Source organism: Podarcis gaigeae (genome assembly GCF_964106915.1).
Source record: "Podarcis gaigeae genome assembly, chromosome: 13".
Taxonomy (NCBI): domain Eukaryota; kingdom Metazoa; phylum Chordata; class Lepidosauria; order Squamata; family Lacertidae; genus Podarcis; species Podarcis gaigeae.
In genome coordinates, this window is record NC_139689.1 from 3,620,356 (window position 1) to 3,639,868 (window position 19,513).

At 46.7% G+C, this 19,513-nt stretch overlaps 1 protein-coding gene across 9 annotated transcripts in view; it reads right to left on the minus strand.

Moving 5' to 3' along the window:
- DLG4 (discs large MAGUK scaffold protein 4) overlaps positions 1–19,513 on the minus strand; it is a 135,953-nt gene that overhangs the window by 105,596 nt on the left and 10,844 nt on the right. For 3 of the 9 annotated variants that reach the window (XM_083706649.1, XM_083706644.1, XM_083706657.1), the window contains exon 1: positions 16,041–16,732. The exons of 4 other annotated variants lie outside the window; for them this stretch is intronic. In XM_083706649.1, coding sequence (XP_083562775.1) covers positions 16,041–16,070 — 30 coding nt within the window. In that variant the 5' untranslated portion in view covers positions 16,071–16,732. Of the gene's footprint in view, positions 1–16,040; positions 16,734–19,513 lie in introns of those variants that run through there. 2 more of the 9 variants (XM_083706655.1, XM_083706647.1) reach the window with 2 other exon arrangements.

The following is a 19,513-nucleotide window of genomic DNA, read 5'->3' on the forward strand; positions in this document are numbered from 1 at the left end:
CAGATGTTTTGGACTATAATTCTGTACTGGATGTAGACTGATTGGGGTGGGGGTGGGGAGAATCTAGTCCAATGCAAGTAAGTCATCAGACTGGAGAAGCTTGCCATAATGTCTAACTGCTGCAACTGTCTCTCAGGGTTGCCAGTATGCTGCTGGGCTTAAATTCAAGGTGTTATAAAGCCTTCAATAGCTAGGGACCAGATTACCTGAAGTATTTCCTCAACCCTTTATGTGCCCACTTGACCACACAGCAATATGTGGAACTGGCACCTTTACAAGTGCCACAAAATGTTCACCCCATGCTTGTGAGACATCAAACTTTTAGTGTGGTAGGAACTATGCTATACAACTCGCTTGCTTCTTTGTGTCAGGCAAGCACCTTAGTTGCTTTGCTTTTTAATGCTTGCTAAAATCTTTGGGACGCGGGTGGCGCTGTGGGTAAAACCTCAGTGCCTAGGACTTGCCGATCGCATGGTCGGCGGTTCGAATCCCCGCGGCGGGGTGAGCTCCCGTCTTTCGGTCCCAGCTCCTGCCCACCTAACAGTTTGAAAGCACCCTTAAGTGCAAGTAGATAAATAGGTACCGCTTTATAGCGGGAAGGTAAACGGCGTTTCCGTGTGCTGCGCTGGTGCTGGCTCGCCAGAGCAGCTTCGTCACGCTGGCCACATGACCCGGAAGTGTCTCCGGACAGCGCTGGCCCCCGGCCTCTTACGTGAGATGGGCGCACAACCCTAGAGTCGGACACGACTGGCCCGTACGGGCAGGGGTACCTTTACCTTTACCTAAAATCTTGTTTGTTTAGGCAAACATAAACAGAGCCTGCTGGATCATGCTGATGGCCCAGCTAGTCCAGCATCCTGTTCTCACGGTGGCCCACCAGATGCCCGTGCAAAACTTACAAGCAGAACCTGAGCACGCGAGCACTCCCCTCCTGGGTTTTCCAGCAACTGGTAGTTGGGGAAATTGCTGCCCCTATCTTTGGAGGCAGAGCTAGCCATCATTGCTAGTAGCCATCAACAGACTTCTCCTTTATTAAACCAACCCAGACACATAATTTTATGATGTGTGGTTCTTCTTAAACTCTGCTGAGTTTACAAAAAAAATTATTTTTTAAAAAAGACTTTTGAAATAAAGTTTCGTAAATTCTTTTAGTGAATATCACCACATTCTTTAACTACAACCTCCAGGAGGGAAGCACTCACAATCACAGCAGTCTCCCCGTCACCGGAGCAAGGTGGAGGAAGACTGTGGCAGGAGGGCTGGCAGAGCATCCACAAACACCATATGCACATCCCGCTCTAGGGCCTATATGTCCTTCGAGAAGCTGCCTCTTTCTTGTTCCTCTATGTCTTCCCTTGATCCACACAGGCTACTCTCCCACAGGTACAGATTCCTTTCCAAATAAATTTTATTAGTTTTCCAATATTCCCACAATAGCCAAATTATAACGATATCAGTTAACTCCCAATTAATACAATCATTCAAATGCCAATCAACTTCCAATTCATACATTTTAGATAAAGGGGCTCCCCGCATTTCTGCATTCCATAATCTTATTAATGTCAGTTACATTTCAGTTAATATAATAATCCCTTAATCAACAGCTGCATAATTAATGATTTCCATTTGCGTTGGCATACTATATAAATTTATTAAACTTCAAGTGAGGAACTCAAACTATTATCTTTGTTTTGTCCTGTGTGTGAAAAACTGTTCTGCCCATGGAGATTCCTTCTGACCACACAGGTTCAGATTCCCACACACGCCTTGACTTGCGCAGGCTAGAAGGGAGGTCCATCCCATGCGACAGCAACAGTGTCCAGCATGCTTCCTGCATAGGGCTGTCAACCTATTTGCTCCAGCAGACTCCTACATCCTGGTGCCATGGTGGGCACTGCACCTGTTACCTGTCTAGCCACCTATCCAAGGCTGAGTGGTGAATGGCCCCCTTCATGCTTTCTTAGTTTGGAGCTGTCCCATTGGGAAGCTCTAGCAAAGAGGTAGCCCTCTGGGTGTTCTTAAAACTATAGTTCCTCTCATTTCTGACCACTGTCCATACTGTCTGGAGATGATGGGAGTTGAGGTCCACAACATCTGGAGGTTATCATAGTGGCTACCCCTGCTGTAGCGTGTAAAAAAAACTAAGTGTAAGTGTGTATGGGGAGTGGGGTGCTATTCCTCATTGCCATAAGTTCATTGGCTCCCTTCATTTGCAGGCAGCATGTGGATGTTGTTACCAGCAGTCCTTGATTGGTGAACAATGGTGAAGTTTCTAGGGATGGTGTGGGCTAGCCGGTCTTTCCTCCATTTTTGTATTTTCTACCTATGAGCTTGCCCCTCATGCTAGGCACTAGATGTAGTGGCTGTACTGCCAGAGCAGCAGCAGCAGCATATATCTAGTCCCAGCATAATTTAAATATAAAGGTAAAGGGTCCATTAGGTCCATTCGTGGCCGACTCTGGGTTTGCAACGCTCATCTCGCTTTATTGGCCGAAGGAGCCAGTGTACAGCTTCCGGGTCATGTGGCCAGCAGGACTAAGCCGCTTCTGGCGAACCAGAGCAGCGCATGGAAACGCCATTTACCTTCCCGCCGGAGCAGTACCAATTTATCTACTTGCACTTTGACGTACTTTCGAACTGCTAGGTTGGCAGGAGCTGGGACAGAGCAACGGGAGCTCACCCCGTAATGGGGATTTGAACCGCCGACCTTCTGATCAGCAAGTCCTAGGCTCTGTGGTTTAACCTACAGCGCCACCGTTCAATTAAGCCTGAATGCCTAAAATATGGTGACTGGGTTAGTAGAAGAACCTTATGAAAGGTGGGATGAAAAATGTGGGCACTGTAAATGCTAAGTATTAATTATTTGGTGCAGAAGTCCCTGTTTGACGTCACAAGCTGGCCCTTCAGCCAGTCCCCCACTCCAAGCCCAGCATCAGTCATCCCAACATGGTTGTTGTAACGATGACTAGGGGACTGGAGAGGAATCACAGCCAAAAAAAGGACAGTCTGCTGCAAGGGTCATTAAGATGGGTGGGTCACGGCCAAGGAGAATTAGGAGACAGTCTCCACACAACTCTGAAGTTATCTGCTGCATTCACACATGATATTCTCCCACAGGAACCCCTGCAGTTCTTAGTATCCTCAGGAGAGGCCTCAACTTAGAATTTGATCTAGTGCTTTTGAAAGCAGGGCCTTCCCTGAGCAGCACCACAATATAGGCTTATACAGTCAAACCATATGGTCTATCTAGCTCAGTATTGTCTACATTGGCGGGCAGAAGTTCACTGGGATTTCAGACAAGAAGTCTTTCCCAGCACTGCCTAGAGATCTCATCAGGGACTGAGCCAGGGAGCTGCTGCATACAAAACAGGTAATTTACCTGATGTGCTACTGTCAAATGTAAAGCAGGTGTCTTTGTTGCTGAGTTTCAAGGCAGTTTGAGATGCTGCTGCCTCTGCCTCTGCCTCCTTCTCCTCAGAAGCATTTGTAAGATCTTAATAAGAAGTTGAGAATTTTCCAACTGATACACCTCCTTTAACTTTCTTCCCTGCCCTGCTAGTGCAACATAACACAGCATCCTTACTTTTGTGGGAAGACAGGACAGGACTAGTATATATATAGCAATAAAAATCTAAGCTTCTGGTGTCTATATGTGCTCAGGGACTAGGAATGGGGCAGAAAGGATGCTAGATCTAGTTCTGTGACAGGAGGTGGTGTCCTCAGTGGCTAGGAGTGCCCTTTACCAACCAGTTATTGGCTGTTCCTGGATCAGGATAGCTTGAGCACAGTTGTCCATGCATTGGTAACCTCATGACTGGATTACCGCAGTGTGCTGTTTGTGGGGCTACCCTTGGGGTTGATCTTGAGGCTGCAGCCGGTGCAGAACACAGTGGCTATATTGCTTTAGGAGGCAAATTATCACCAGCATAGAACACCCTGCTTGCATAATTTGCACTCACAGCCAATCTGCTAACCAGGACAAGTTCAAGGTGTTGGTACTAAGTCCCTACGCAGTTCAGGACCAAGTTACCGTACCTGAGATATCACTGTACCCCTTATACACCCAGTTGATTATTTCAATCTGCACAAAAGTCTCTCCTGCAAGTTGAGTCTGTGGTAGTGTTCAAATCCCCACTTGCCATGAAGCTCCTTGGATGACCTTAGGCAAGTCACTGTCCTCTTTCAACGTAACCTATCTAACAGGGTTGTTGTGAGAATAATTTGAGGAGAAGAACCATGTACACCACCTTGAGTTCATGGGAGGAAAAGGTGGTATATAAATGAAAGAAATGAAAAAGTTTCAGTCAACAGCAGGGTTTGTAGTGTGGCTGCCCATGTTCTGTGGAAGAGCATTCCTGTCGAGATATGACAGGCAACCACTATCTGCACTTCCTGGAAATAGCTGAAGACATGTTTTGCTCCAAAAAGCTTTCCCAGCTAGATAAATGGTTCTTTACTATGAATGCCCACTTGTTAGGATTTTAATCATTTTTTAAATGTATTTGCTGTTGTATTTTTAATTGTCTTTAATTATTTTGTTTATAAATTGCTAAATTTACTGTTTTATTTGTAAATAACCTTGAGACAGTGGATTAGAAGGTGATTAATAAATTAAGTGCAATAATAGTACTAATAATTAATTTTGCCTTACATTTGAATCAAAAACCACTTAATTCACACTCCTCAAACCAAAACACAAACTGAAACACTACTATTCTTTGAAATTTATGCTTCTCCAAATTTTGCATGCAGTTCTCCAACAAATGTGTAGAAAAACATGGTAGGGCATAAAAAATGCATAATGTTGGTGAAAATGCATTATAGTAGGAAAAACACTTGCAAAAATGTGCATGTTAGTCCAAACTGTATGCAAAAATATGTATGGTATATTCTAAGAAATTTTAAATTGTTGTAACCCACCCTGGGACCTGAAGGATAGGTAATAATAATAATGATAAGAATAACAACAATAATAATATCTGGGCTAAGTCCACCTACTTCCAGGATTCATCTTGGACACTGGAAACAGGATTTATCTGTGACCTGGAAGTTAAGCAAGCCCTTAACCTCTTCCCCACATTACACCCCCCATGCCAAATTAATAGCATGTGTGCCCCCCCCAATCTCTTTGGGAGTCCTTGGGGTGGGTAGAAAGGGAACTGGATGGAACTGGGCATGAAGGGCCTACACAGGAAAATGGAGGGGGGTGTTGCTGTACGTTGCCTGAAATAATCCCCCCCTACGCATTCATGATCCAGTTATCCCTGGTTGCCATGGCATCCAAGAGGCAGCCGAGGCTGATAGGAGGGGGGGAGGGTGCTGGGATGAGGCAGCCAAGGATTGAGAAGAGAGATAAAAGTGGGGGAGGGAGAAAGAAACTGGATATAGCAGCCTCCCCCTATGTGGCACCTTCCAGATGTTTTGAACTACAGCTCCCATCATCCCTCAGCTGGCTTGTGGATGGTGGGAGCTGTAGTCCAAAACTTCTAGAGGGAACCTGTGTGGTGGAGACTGCTTTCAAAATCAGGAGTGTGTTGAACACTGCCTTAGGAAGCTTTCGTCAATCTCACTCCTTGGCCTGAGGTGTTTTAGCTACCTCGCAATTGTCAAAAAACAGTTGTATGACCCTCTACCGCCCCAAATCAAAATTTGGGTGGTTTCAAAGGCACACATCTTTATGCCTCTGGGTATCACCACCTCTGCCTTAAAACAGCAATCAGCTGTGATGCGGGGACATCCTACCACCATCCACCCCAACCTATGCTAGGAGCACCAGGGGTTGGAGTGAGAGAGAGTGGCCTGCCTTGTTCTATAAGCCATAACAGCCCTTCACATATGAAACCTTCTTGAGAGACTTCATAATATAAAGGGCTGGGGTGGGCAGGAACTGGAGGCACAGAAAGGTGAATGCCTTGGAGGAGGGTCTGGGACCACTCAGGGTGGCAGACAGATCTGAAGCACACAGCACAATTCATGTGGACAGTCTCCTGAGCAAGCTAAACTATGGAACTCACTCCAGAGGTGGCAGTGATGGCATCCAAGGCCACCAACATGGATACAGGCTTTCGGTGGAAAGGGCTATCGGTGGATAGTAGCCAGGATGGCCATGCTCTGCCTCCACATTCAGAGGCAGCAATGTTTCTGAATATTAGTCGCTGGAAGCCACAGGAGGGACAAGTGCTCTTGTGCTTGGATCCCACTTGAGAGTTTCCAGATGGCAACTGTGAGAACAGGATGCTGTACTAGATGGGCCATTGGCCTGATCCAATAGGGCACTCCCAGCAATCTTATGAGCTCCACTGGGATAAATGGGCGTGGGTCCCATTCATTTCAATTGAGCTTATTTTGGATAAAGTTCCCCCCATGAGCTGGGTAGATCTGGCTCATCTCCAGCACTAGCGGCGTCATCCCCTTAAATATCTTAAAGCCACCTTCTCCAAACCAGTGCAGTCCTTGGCCATGGTAGTCACTGGAAGTTGAACTCCAACAACATCTAGAGGGCCTTGCATGGAGGAAGACTCTCTTAAAGCTACCCCCTCTGTCTGCTGCTTCTGTTCATGAATGCAGCTTCGCAGACCCTTGATCTGCACTGTTACAATCCCATTCATGCCAATGACTCCTGGGGGCAGCCACTATTTTTTGCAGGCCCAGGAAGGAAATTCATTCATAATGTGCCCTCCATCTCAAGTATGTGTGTATATTTGGGGGGCTGGGGGGGGGGAGGACAGCACTGCACAGCACAGCACAGCACAATAAAAACTGGCTTCACATTGCAGGCCATCTTCAACACACACCAGGGCTGCTAGGAGACAGATATATTTCCATCACTTCCCTGAGCACTTCCCATAACTTGAGAAAAGCATTTGTTGGGAGCAGACACAGAACGTACACCTGTCAGTGGAGTGCATGTAAGTCGCACAGAGATATAAGGCACATACTTCCTTGCAAAACACCATTAGCTTTTGTTCACACAAATGCAGCCCAAGCTTCCAGTCCTCTTTGAGGCCACCACCACTTTCGTGTACAAAAACTCAGGGCCCATAGCTGCATAGTAAGTAGAAAACAGCTGACAAAGTGTTTCCCCCAACACTGCAACGCTCCACCTGTTGATGCCCGACTATCATGGTGGATGTAAAAGGGCACAGAAGCCCTGCCTTCCTGCCTGCATGGAAACCTTTGAAAACAACGCAAGAACACAACAGGACTGCAAACATGTCCTCTGCTGTCTGAGTCCCTTTCCATCATCCACCTCACTATCACCTAACCCAGCACTGTTCTCATCCACCATCACTCCAGACAAACACAGAATGTCTGGTGAAACTCTAATGGCTGCAACAGAAATACTCTATCCAAGACCCCTGAACACTTAGTTTGCATATTTTCAATCATATTTGGGGGGGCATTAATGCCAAATTTGCATTATTATTATTATTATTATTATTATTGACAAACAAAAGCCCATCAACCAATTAAACATCCATTTCTGGAATAGAAATCTCTTCAAATCATTGGCCTCCCAAGGATTTGCCACCCCAAACCACCCTGTTGGCAAAAACAGCTCCTTTTGGTTCAAAGGCCAGTCACTATCTCAAACACAGCTCATTGAAGAAGACTCCAGGACAAACCAAAAGCTTGCAGTCCTACCCAGTGAAGTTTATTTTTATTTATATCCTTCATATCAAGGAGCCCAGGATGGCAAACAAGAAGTGATAAAATGATTAAAACATCTTTAAAACTTTTCCAGTACAGATGTAGACTGGGATGAAGAGCTCAACTTAGGAGGCTTGTCAAAACTTGTCTGAGGAGATATGCAAACAATTAGCCAAGGCATTTGCTGCATCTTTAAAGCTTGCTACCTAGCTTGAGGAAACTCAGTGGTAGAATGCAGAAGGGTGCTAGGATCAATCCCCAACGGCATCTGCAGGTAGAGCTGGGAAAGATCTCTTGCTAGAAACCTTGGAGAGCCATTGCCAGTCAACAATACTGAACAAGTGTCTGAATCAGTAGAAGGCAGTTTCCTGTGTGACCTTTCCATTCTTATAAAAATCTGGGATTTAGCCACCCTCTTTCCCTTTAGAGCAAACCTCAGAGCTATAATCCTATATCCAACACCCATACAAGAGCAACTAAATGGGTCATGGTATATGTAACACACTCCACTAGATAAGCAAAAACTGGACTGATTGCTGCCAGCATCCCCTTGGTTTTTCCTAAGCTATGAAGCTGCCTTGTCCCCAAACTCAGGCAATCCCTCCATCTACTCTAGTTTTGCCTATGCAGATCTACACCATGTATTTAAAAGAAATTCAAGGCACATTAAAATCAAATGGCTTCTCCCAAAGAAACATGAGCACTAGTTTGTTAAAAGTACTGGGAATTGCAGCTCTGTGAGGGTGAAACTACAGTCCCCAGGATTCTTTGGGGAAGTCATATGCTTTGAATGTGCTTTCAGTGTATGGTGTGGATAGAAGGAGGGTGGCTAGTAGTTGTTCCTCAGGGTCTCAGGGAGAGGAGAGTCTCTCTTCTTATTGCCTGCCCCTTTCATCTGAAGAGGCCGTTGGCAATTGAACCAAGGACTTTTGACATGCAAAGCCGATGCTCCACCACTGAGCTCTGGACCACCCACCCCACTGAGGATGCCAGATCTTCCGATAGGCTCAAGGCATTTTCGGACAAGATGTTGAAAGTGACATTGACCCTCTCCACCACAACCACCATGGACACTGTCACTGACCAGCCCTTCGCACCATTCACACCTCCAAATCTAGGACAGAGAGCAGGAAAAGTCAGTTAAAACAAGTATCTTCCACCTTTTCAGACCCAGGACCCACTTTTAGCTCCAACATGCATTTGGATGACCGTTTTCTTGGATCAGGCTGCAACCCACTAGTGGGTCCTGACCCACCAGTTGAAGACAAGAGAGTTAAAAAAATGTCAAATATATGTCCCCAGCAAATACTTTTTTAAAAAGCAAGTGAGTTTGAATACTACTTCTAACAATATACTTTTTTAAAGCATCAGTGGAGTGGAAAGTATGTTGGAATGTGGGGGCCAGGCAGGAGAGGAGACCTGGGCCCAAATTTCTACAAATCAATGAAATGCAGTGGGTGAAATTGATGGGCTCAACTCTCCCAACTAATCTACCTCACAGGGTTGCTGAGATGGGAGGGGGCAGACGATTCACATAAACTGTTCAGAGTTCCTTAGGTGGCGGAAAAGGATAAAAACTAGAGAGCATGAGCAAAAATGGAAGATTTTTACAAGGTCTATTTGGGTTGCATAAGTTGTTTTCTCTAAAACATACAAATCCCACCTTTTCCAAAATAGCTTTAAGGCCAATTAAAAGATTATTAAAATAAAACAGTACAATAGACAATTAAAAATCATAAATACATCCAGCTTTTCTTGATATCAAGAAAAAAATGTGTGTGCCAGATTGCCTATGTGGTTATTAGTATACATGTTTGAAAGGCATCTACTCTGGACCAGATCTGTCAATCTCACTGACTGATACCCAAGATCTACCTACTGGGATGCAACAGGTGTGTTGTGTGGGTGTGTACACATGTGTATAAAGTTTCCGGTGGATTCTGGGGTGTTTTGCATCCACAACCACAACCTTCCCTAAATGCCCTTAGGAGGACTTTTGTTCCAACACCAAATGCTTGAAAATAGGTCCTGTGGCTGAATTTTCACTGAGACTGAGCCTTTCCAAATTGCCTAATTTACGGTACTTCCCTCCCCCTCTCACATACTGCTGCATGATACCTCCCACCCACCTTCTGCCAGCTCAAGGGCCTTTTCTAAATTTCAGCAAAGCCCCCCTTTCAGCAATTCTTGGACCAAATCATTTATAAACCTTTGGGGGGCAGTGGTCACAGGTCAGTCCCGGTTCACTCACCCATCCTCAGAAGCATTTCTCTTTTTTGGAATCTATCTTCTACTGTGAGTTTCTCTCTCCTTGTCACTCATACACACACACACACACGATGACTCATTCCCAATCCAGATTATCAATGGCAAGAGCCACACAGGCATGTAACACACACACACAACACAAAATGTCACCAACCAACCGGATGCCCTATCCCACCCCCATTTTCTTACAGCTGCTAAAGAACACCACACTCTCACAAATAATCCATGCCTGGAGAGACTGAGAACAAGAAAAAAGGGTGAAGGTAAAGGCAGTGCTATTCTAGGCTATCTAGCAGCTTTCTGGAGTCACATTCCGGATGCCTTGATGAGGACTGATCTGCAAGACTGCCACTTTTTAAATAAATCTCTGCCCACCACCAACCCCAAGAAATTTTAGCACATACATGGGAAGAGCTCAGTAGAGGCAAGCAGATGAAGAAGGACCAACAAACCATCAGGCCATAATAGTCATGATCTGTTGGGACGCTGTCTCACAAAGACCCCAGAAAAATGAACTGTGACTGCACCTTGCATGGAAAAATGTCCGGATGGACCATGCCCTGGCTAAGTATCTGAAGAAGTGAACATAGGAAGCTGCCTTATTCCAAATCACGCTCTTTGCCCATCCAGGTAGGTATTTTCTGCACTGGCAGCAGCTCTCCAGGGTTTTAGGCAAGGGATATCCCCGGTCCTACCTGGATATGCCATTGGAGATTGAGCAGGATCCTTCACAGCTCCCCTAGAAGCCTCTTCATGTGTCTATCCCCATCTAGATGGGGAACCAGCAGCCCTCTAGATGTTGCTGGACTGCAACTCCCATCATCCCTGATTATTGCTGTTGTTGGCTGAGGCTTATGGGAACTGGAGCCCAACAGTATATGAAGGGCCACAGGTTCCCCTCCTACCCCAATCTACAAGTTACCCTCCAAAGCCTAGGGGAGGCGGAAGGTCCTCCCCCTCAGCCTTTTTTGATTCCCTAGCTCTGAAGTTGAAAATATATAGCCATGGCTATTAGGTGTTTTTGAAACAAACAATAGCCACGGCTAGATACTTTCAAGTCCAATCTCTGCCCAAAGCATTCAGAATAGCCCAGCAAGGATTCCATGCCCAACACCTAGTCATCTAAGAAAACATATTTTCTATCCTGGTCATTGATAAGTGGTGTAATCAGATCCCCCATGTGATACACCTGAAGCACCTTGGTACCAATGCACCCACCTCCCTAATAAATTAATACCCCTATATTGTGACATTAGATGAGGAATGGGAGACCTGCACCCTTCCAAATGCTGCTTGACTCAATTCCCAGCAGCCTCAGCCAAGCATGTTCAGGAATGATGGGAGTTGTAACTCTGGCAACTACACAGATTTCCCCACTCCTGCATTAAATCCAAGGCCTTCTAGAAAGGAAAGCTGAACCTGTTCACACTTTTACATCCACCCCAAATGCTCTACCTGGATCAATCAGTCTCCACCAATATGCATTCAAGACAGACGCAAAAATCTAGAAACTCAGTAGCTGGGAAAGGGCCCAAACTCATGGTAGAACAGCTGACTTTCATGCAAAAGGCCCCAGGGTTCAGTCCCATATGGCATTTCCAGGTACAGGTGAGAAAGGATTCCTATCTGCTACCTGGAGAGCCACTGTCAGTGTACCATTGGTGATAATAGTCTGGCTTAGTATAAAGACAGTTTCCTATATTCCTAACCAAGTGACTAGAAAAGATGGCTGATTGATATCAAACACCTTTGCACTCCTGATTCTAGGCATTTGTCTACATCTAGATGATTCCAAATTGCCATCTTCACAGGCCTCAAGGCAAATTTCTACTCCAGTTGTTAAAATGAAGTGTGGGAGGGGGGACTTTCCTGAAGCCTCTAGAATACACATACAAACTGGACAGGATCCAGACACTACTGTTAACACACTGATATCAACTTAGAGGATAATACAGAGCATCTACTTTACCTGCAGAAGGATCCAGGTTCAGTCCCTAAAGGCATCACTAGGTAAGAATCAGAATGTCTGAAACCCTGGACAGCCACTGCTGCCAGTCTTTGTTGACAACACTGTGCTTTATGGACCATAGAGCTATATAGACTGAACTATTTGGACAATACTGATCTAGATAATCTGAATCAGTATAAGGTAGCTTCCTATGTTCCTAGGAGGGGGAACAGTAAGCCCAGGGGCCAAATGCTGCCCTCTAAGCCTCTGTTGATGGCTCTTGGGACTCTCCTCAGGATACACCCAAGGCTTCATCTCTCACCAGCCTTGCCCTGTCCCTATCTCAAGTGTTTTTGCTTGTCCGAAAAAAAAACACTTTCTGCCCCCCAGAAAGTTACCTATGAGGAGATGTGGCCCTCGGGCCAAAAATGTTTCCCCATCTTTGTCCTAGAACTCTGACCAGATTGTCCACAGGAAATGCCTCTAAAAAATTCTCCCCTAGAAAAAAAGAAAAAAGAAACTACCTGCCTTTAAATCTCCTGACGTCACCTGCTCTTGACACTTTAAGAACTCTTCGTGGATCAAAACTATGAATGGGAAGGCAGGCAAGAACACTCCCACACAGCTCACTGTGGGTGGCTTAACTCAACCCAACTTTCTCCCTGGATTCTATTTTTAATAACCTGCTGGTCAACTCTGAAGAGTGGGTTTCCAAGCTTAGCCAAGCCCCTGAAGACCCCAAATGACAGACAAATACCATGAAGCCATCAAATGTTGATCAGGCCCTTAGCCTGGAATGTAAGGCAGCAAAGACCAATCTAATAAACCTCAGGGGTCCTTCTCTCCCACCCCTCCTCAACACATTCATCACCCCTCCACATGCACTTAACCAGCAAAGAATCCAAGGCCAGTCCTTAGAAGATCTGATAAGAGTAGAGATGGATGAAGCCTCAGGAAGTAAAGCTCCAGCCAATCACTCCCAGTGCCCACATCCATTATTAATGAACCATTGTCAATTTATGGAAAGTGGGGGGAGGCTATTTTCAGTGGAAGTCCAATTCCCCCTCCCCCAGAAAACCTATTGTTCACCCTTGCCAGTGACCTATAAAATTTATTATAATTTTATTACTTATACCCCGCCCATCTGATTAGGCTGTCCCTCTCATGATGGGCCAGGGCTTCCTGCTGCTATGCTGAGAGCCCTCCCTCTCCACAATCACCAGACTCCCCCTCCTCAAAACCTTTTTTAAAAAAGAAAAAGAAAAAATAATACACTCTATTCTTATGCCTCAGAGTCTTCAGACACACTTACAGATGTGTTGTGTGTCTGCACAAATTAATGTAGATATACCCTCACATTCAGGGCTAAGAAATAACCTACAGTCTCTGTAGAATTGATTTCCCCAACCCAACACCCTCCAGATCTTGGGACTACAACTCCCATCAACCACAGTCAGTACTGGTTAGGGCTGATGGGAGTTGTAGTCCCAACATCTGGAGGGCATCCGATTGGGAAAAACTGCCCTAGATTGTGTCTCCCCTCCTCACACACCCAACCCTATTAACGCCATTCCCCACCCACTCCACTGCCTGCTTTACATTCCGCAGCAAAATCAATCTAGCCACCCATCATACAGAGCCCCCTACCCTGATTTTCAGTTATGCGGCCTAGAGACACTTTTCAAATAGACCTTATCACTTTCCCCACTACCAAGAAAATTTGTTGGGGGTTTTGTGAGGGGGGGGAGAACCCCAGACATTCTCTCATCTTCCTATTTGCACTTACACCTTTCAACCACCACCACCCCAAATTCCTCTTCCGCCTGGACAGCGGACAGCCACTGCAGTTTCTACTACTGGTTCCTATCAGATGCTCGAACCACTCAACCTCTCTCTCTTCTACCACCCCACCCTCCTCACTCACACCCCAAAATCAGCATTCATGTACAGTTGGAGTGTGGTATTTAGCGCAAGCAGTGTGTGTGTGTGTGTGTGTGTGTGTGTGTGTGTGACGGGCGGAATGAAATGGCTCCTTTTGGTGCTATTTCTGTCTCTCTCCCCCTCCCCCCACTCACACTTATATACACCCCGGGTGATGCGCTCTCAACACCCCACTCTTTTTTTAAAAAAAACCCCAATAAGCCAGCTACACTTTAAGCCATCTCAGCCAAAAGCAACACCTGTTCACTGTGCACCCCTGGAGCCTGGCCACCCCCACCCCACAGACTCATTCACTCTCCCCCCACCCACCCTCCTCAATGCCTTATTTTATAATTAAATGTTCACCCCGCCCTGACTAATCAGGACTGAATCATTCCATTCTCCAAAGGCCTGATGGGATCTTGGATTGCTCTGCGTTTCCATGGAGGGGCAGAAAACCCAATGCGGAATGCTTTTCTTTTTTTTTCTTTTTTTGTTAAGAAAGGTTTCTTGATCTCGCTTTGTCAAGACACTGCATTCCACAGCTTTCCCCCACCCTCCCTCTTAGGTGGTGCATTCTTATGCTTCCTCCATCTGCTGTTCTCTGAAGTAACATGAGTTTGCTAAGAGACAAATACTTTCGGATGAGCATCAGAAGATGCCAGACTTTTATCCTTCCCTCACTCCCCAACACTGCTCTCCCTCCTGCTGCCCATCTTGACACATGCAGACCTTCCTCTCTTGCCCCCACCCCACTGGCAACCTCCATCACACACCTGTGGGAAACCCTTTTATTCCAACAGCCAAGAGCAGGGGCAGCTCTCAATCCTAGTCCAGTGGAGAAAGGGAGAGTTCAATTCCCAATACCCACTCAGAACTAGGCCCTGAATGAGGCCTGGAAATCTCAATGACCACCACCACCCACCCATCCACCCACAGCACCAGGAAAAGAAGTCAGGGAAGGGAGGTAGAGGGACTAGGAAAGCAAGGCCAGAAATTGCTGAGCACCAAGATCCATGGAGAGCACTAAGGAAATGGATGGGTCCCCTTGCTACCTTATATAGGACTCAAGTGGCTCTCAGATTGGACAGAGAAGCACCTACTCCTCAATTCTCAATACTGTAGCTATTGACAAGTTTTCCCAAGACCAGTAGCCCAAATCTAGAATTCCCAGCACCCTGACATACATACATACACACACACACACACCATTTCAACAATCGAAAGTCTCCTTGTTATTAAAACAACCACCACCCAACCTTGGGGAAGGACCCCAACCTCCCCCCCACACACACACACCAAATGAAACTGCATAGCAAAAGCATCTCTCTCTCTCTTACACACACACATACACACACACACACACACACACATTTTTATGGCAAAGCCCTAGAGCCCCCATTAGCAAGACAGCTAAAACAGAGAGGGACCTCAACCCTTGACCTGTACTTCACCATAACCCTAATCTTAGAACCATTCCAGCCCTAAGATATTTCAAAGTGGAATTGGGAACGGGTCCATTCCACCCCCTCCGCACACACAAACCTCCCAGCAACCTCTGGAGCTGTACAATGTATGTGTGTGCACGCACAAACATGCACACACCTGCACCCAATGTCAGCCTAGTAGTGTGTTGTGTTCCCAGTGCTCTGCCACCATCACGTTCCTTTAGCTGCAAGCTCTTTAAGACACAAGCCTTGTGGCATCCACCTTCAGCACCACGGAGAGCACCAAAGATTCAGCACCAGGGCCAGCACCCTCACATTCCAGCAGTAAAGATGCCACCTTTTTCCGCTGCAACACCCCACTTCTCTCCCTCCTGCCTCTTTATAGGGACGATTCCACCTCCCCAATCTCACCACCACTACCCCACATCACCCTATAGAGCCTTATCCCACGCAGCCATCGGCTCCATGGAAACTGCTCATGGGAGAGACAGAAGGCTTCTGGAGACCTCCTCCCACCACTTCAAGCAATGGAGGAGTCTCTTCCATTGCTTACCACAACCATCATAAGCACCCCTATCGCCAGTGACCACCTTGGCACCCAGTAGCATTGCCAAGCTGTTCCATGCCACCCATCAGCAACTGCCCCTGCTCCGTCGCTTGACACACAGACAAACACACATGGCTTTCCAGAGCTCTCTTACCCCCTCTCCCCTTCCCACCCTTTGCAGAGGTGAGCAAACTACCCCACAGTTAACAAGAAGCACAAAAGACAGTACAAATATACCCCCTCCAGAGGCAAATCTTACCTTGGTAGTGACTATGCACAAGCAGTCCATCCCTTTCTTGACTCAAGCACCTAGCTGGGAAAGGTCTGTAGAACATCAGATATTCCGGGGCTCAGGGTTACCGCTTGCCCCCCCCCTCAACTATGGTTCTTGGGTAGATCACCCTGACTGATGAGGGGTACCAGGGCTGTTACGTCCCACCCGCCCCTGAGCTACGCTTTGGTGTATCCTAGGGGTGCCAATGCTGGCATCTGGGTGGTGTGTGTGTGTGTGTGTGTGTTAGGGTGGGGGGATGCCAGTTGGGAGTATGCGAGAGATGAAAGGCAGCGTGTGTGAAAGGAGAGGCGAGAGATCCAAAAGGAAGGGGGGGAGAGAGAGAGCTTACAGTGAGGGGGGGGAAGTGACAGAATGCAAGGAAGGAAGGGGAGGGTGGAAAAAGGAAGGAGGCTCTGCCTGTTCTCAGAGAAACAGAGTCCTTTGCTCCCTTCGCTCAAGATGGGCAGCTGGAAAGAGGTGCAGAGGTGGAAAAGAAGGTGGAGGGGTGGGAAAAGAGGGGAGGAAGAGAGATAGAGAGAAGGGGGGAAGAAGGGGGAAATGGGGGGAAGGCCAGGAGCAGGGGGGGTCCCGCTAAGATGTAGGGGCTGAATTGGAGAGAGGAAGAGCCCTCTTGCTGCTCCCCATCAGAGGGAGGGGAGAGGGACCTGGAATATGGAGCAGTGAGAGAGGGGGGCACAAAGAAAAAGGGGGGAGGGAGAGGAGGTTAACCTTTTGAGTGCCAGAAAGGATCCAGCCCAGCAAGGGAGGTGGGCGGTGTGTGGAGGCAGCAGCGTCACCGGGAGTTAACTCTCCCAGCGCCAGAGAGACTGAAGGTAGTAGAATGAGAGGCTGGCGGGAGGGAGATTGAATTTCAATTGTGGGTGACAGTGAAAGGCACAGACAGCCTCTTCCCAGCACCAAAGTCCAGAAAGGATCAGGAAGGGAGATATCAGGAACTTTGGTGGGGTGGGTGTGATTGTACGTGTGTGAGACTGCAAGTGTACATTTTTGTCATATGAGCTCACCCAGTATGGGTCATGCATGTAACTGGCAGAAAGTGGTGACAAAGTGGGATCCAAAAGGCATTGGGAGACCCTGGGATCTCAACAAGTGTTGAGTGTGATATTTCAGGGCAGGGTATTGATCCTCATCTAATTTCAGAAGATTTTTCTTCCTTTGTTATAATGGTTGGGAGGGAGAAGATAATCACAAGTATATGTATATGTGAGTGTGTGTGACACACACACAGTCTCACTCACACACACACTTGAGACCAATTTAATTTTACACCTAACAGGAAATATCTCATATAAAATGGTGGGGGGGCTGCCTGGGAGCCAAGAGAGGGGGTAAAAAAAGAAAAATAATGCCACCCCCACAAATCTGACCTTTACACACACAGGATCTCCAGGAATTTATTAACATTCTCTCCCTCAAACCCCTGAAAAAAACCAATCCCAAAACAGACTGCAATAGGTTAAATTTGGAGTTGAAGACAGGAGGGCTAAAAAGAAAAGATCAGATCCAACTGCCAGGAAAATATATGCCCATGAAAAGAGAGATAGAAATATATGGTCAAACGGATGTTGGGGTGGGAGGGAGGAGAGTTTTAAAAACTGCAGCTAAAATGCCTTGATCACAGAAGTGAGGGGGAGGTAGAAAACAGAAGATCTGCTGGAAATGTAGAGAGAGAGAGAATATCAGGGAGTATGTGCCAGTAGATATACATAGGTATAGATGCATGAGACAGACGGACAGAAAATGGGAAATGTTGTGTGTGTGTGTGCTTTTATATGTGTGCCTATGTGTGTACATAGAATAATAATTATTATTATTAATAATAATAATAATAATAATAATAATAATAATAATAATATATTTGATTTCTTACCCACCCTTTACCATAAGGTCTCAGTGTGGGTTTCAGCTATCTTGAAATGCAATACGAAAAGCAGACCATTTGATCAGACCATTTGATCCATCTAGCTCAGTACTGTCTACACTGACTGGCAGTAGCTCTAAGGGTTTCAGTCTCTGGGTCTCTCCTAGCCCTACTTGGAGTTGCAGTCAGGGATTGAACCTAAGGCATTCTGCATGCCAAACAAACGCTCTATCACTATGGTCCTTCCCAAATTACAGTCACAAGAATAGGGTAGGTCCTAAATATATCATTCTCGGGTGGGAATGGTCAGGATAAAGAGGTGTGTTTTCACCATATGAGGAGAAACCTGGCGTGAAGGTTGCAGGTGCACCTCTGTAGGGAAGGAGTTCCACAACTTAGGGACTGATTGTCCCTCAGTGGTGGAGCGTCTGCTTTGCATGTAGAAGGTCCTAGGTTCAGTCCGCAATGGCATCTCAAGGGGGGCTGGGGAAAAACCCTGCCTGAAGAACGGCTGCCAGACAGTATAGACAATACTGGGCTAGACAGATTTATGGCCCTACTCAGAATAAGGAACAGCTTCCCATGATCCTAACTTAGGGGTTGTCCCAGAGAACCACCACCCCAAAGCTCTGATGGCAGAGGAACTACCAAGAGCTGATCATTCTCTGCTGATCTTAACACCTGAGAGGATCTGTGGGGAAAGAAGAGGAGTCCTTTCAGCTATTTGAGGCCCTAAGTCCTATTTGGCAGCCTATACTCTTCTTTTCGGTTCTTATAGGTGGCCCACCACCCCACAGCGGCTTTCAGGCCCTGAAGTCCCTTCCCAAATGTTATTAAAATTTCTCTTTTCCGGTGAACACTTCCAACAGGAACCCCCAAACAGTCACTGATTTGACTTCAGCCCTTCCCACTTACTGCAAGACAAAGCGAGTACAAGGCCAGCCAGATCAGAGACACCCTGAGCAGCAGATGAGGGGGCCGAAATTTGAGGAGCACTTGCTTTGGCCCTGCAAGCTGTCTTGGGAGACAAGACATTCTGGCTGTGCTTTTGAGGAGGCAAGCTTGAGAGACTCTTCAGCTGCTAGGCATTATGTCTCGCATTCTAGGAAGGGTTTTTAAATTTCTCCAAGGCAGGTGGAGCAAGAGACCCATGAGGTTCCCCTGCACAAGCACTGAGTTGTACCCCATCTTAATTCATAGGAGGGACACCAAGATGCCTCCCTTCCCCATTACAGCCAGGATACTTTTCTTCGTATTCTTCCATAACAGGTGTTTGGCTGGCCTGCATATATACCAGGGATGGGAACCTTTGACCCTCCAGATGTTGCTGGATTACAACTCCCATCATCCCAGGCCATTGGCTGGGGCTGATGGGAGTGGGGACTCCAACAGCTTCTGGAAAGCCAAAGGTTCCTCATTCTGGAGCTAAACACAGAACGAACCCTTCTGGATTGCCTGAACTACTCTTAATATTATAAAGCCTCACATGGTTCAGGGCCCCAATCCCCTTAGGGACCACCTTTCCCCACATGAACCTACCTCATCACCAGAGACCCTTCTTCTTGCCCCGCCCCCT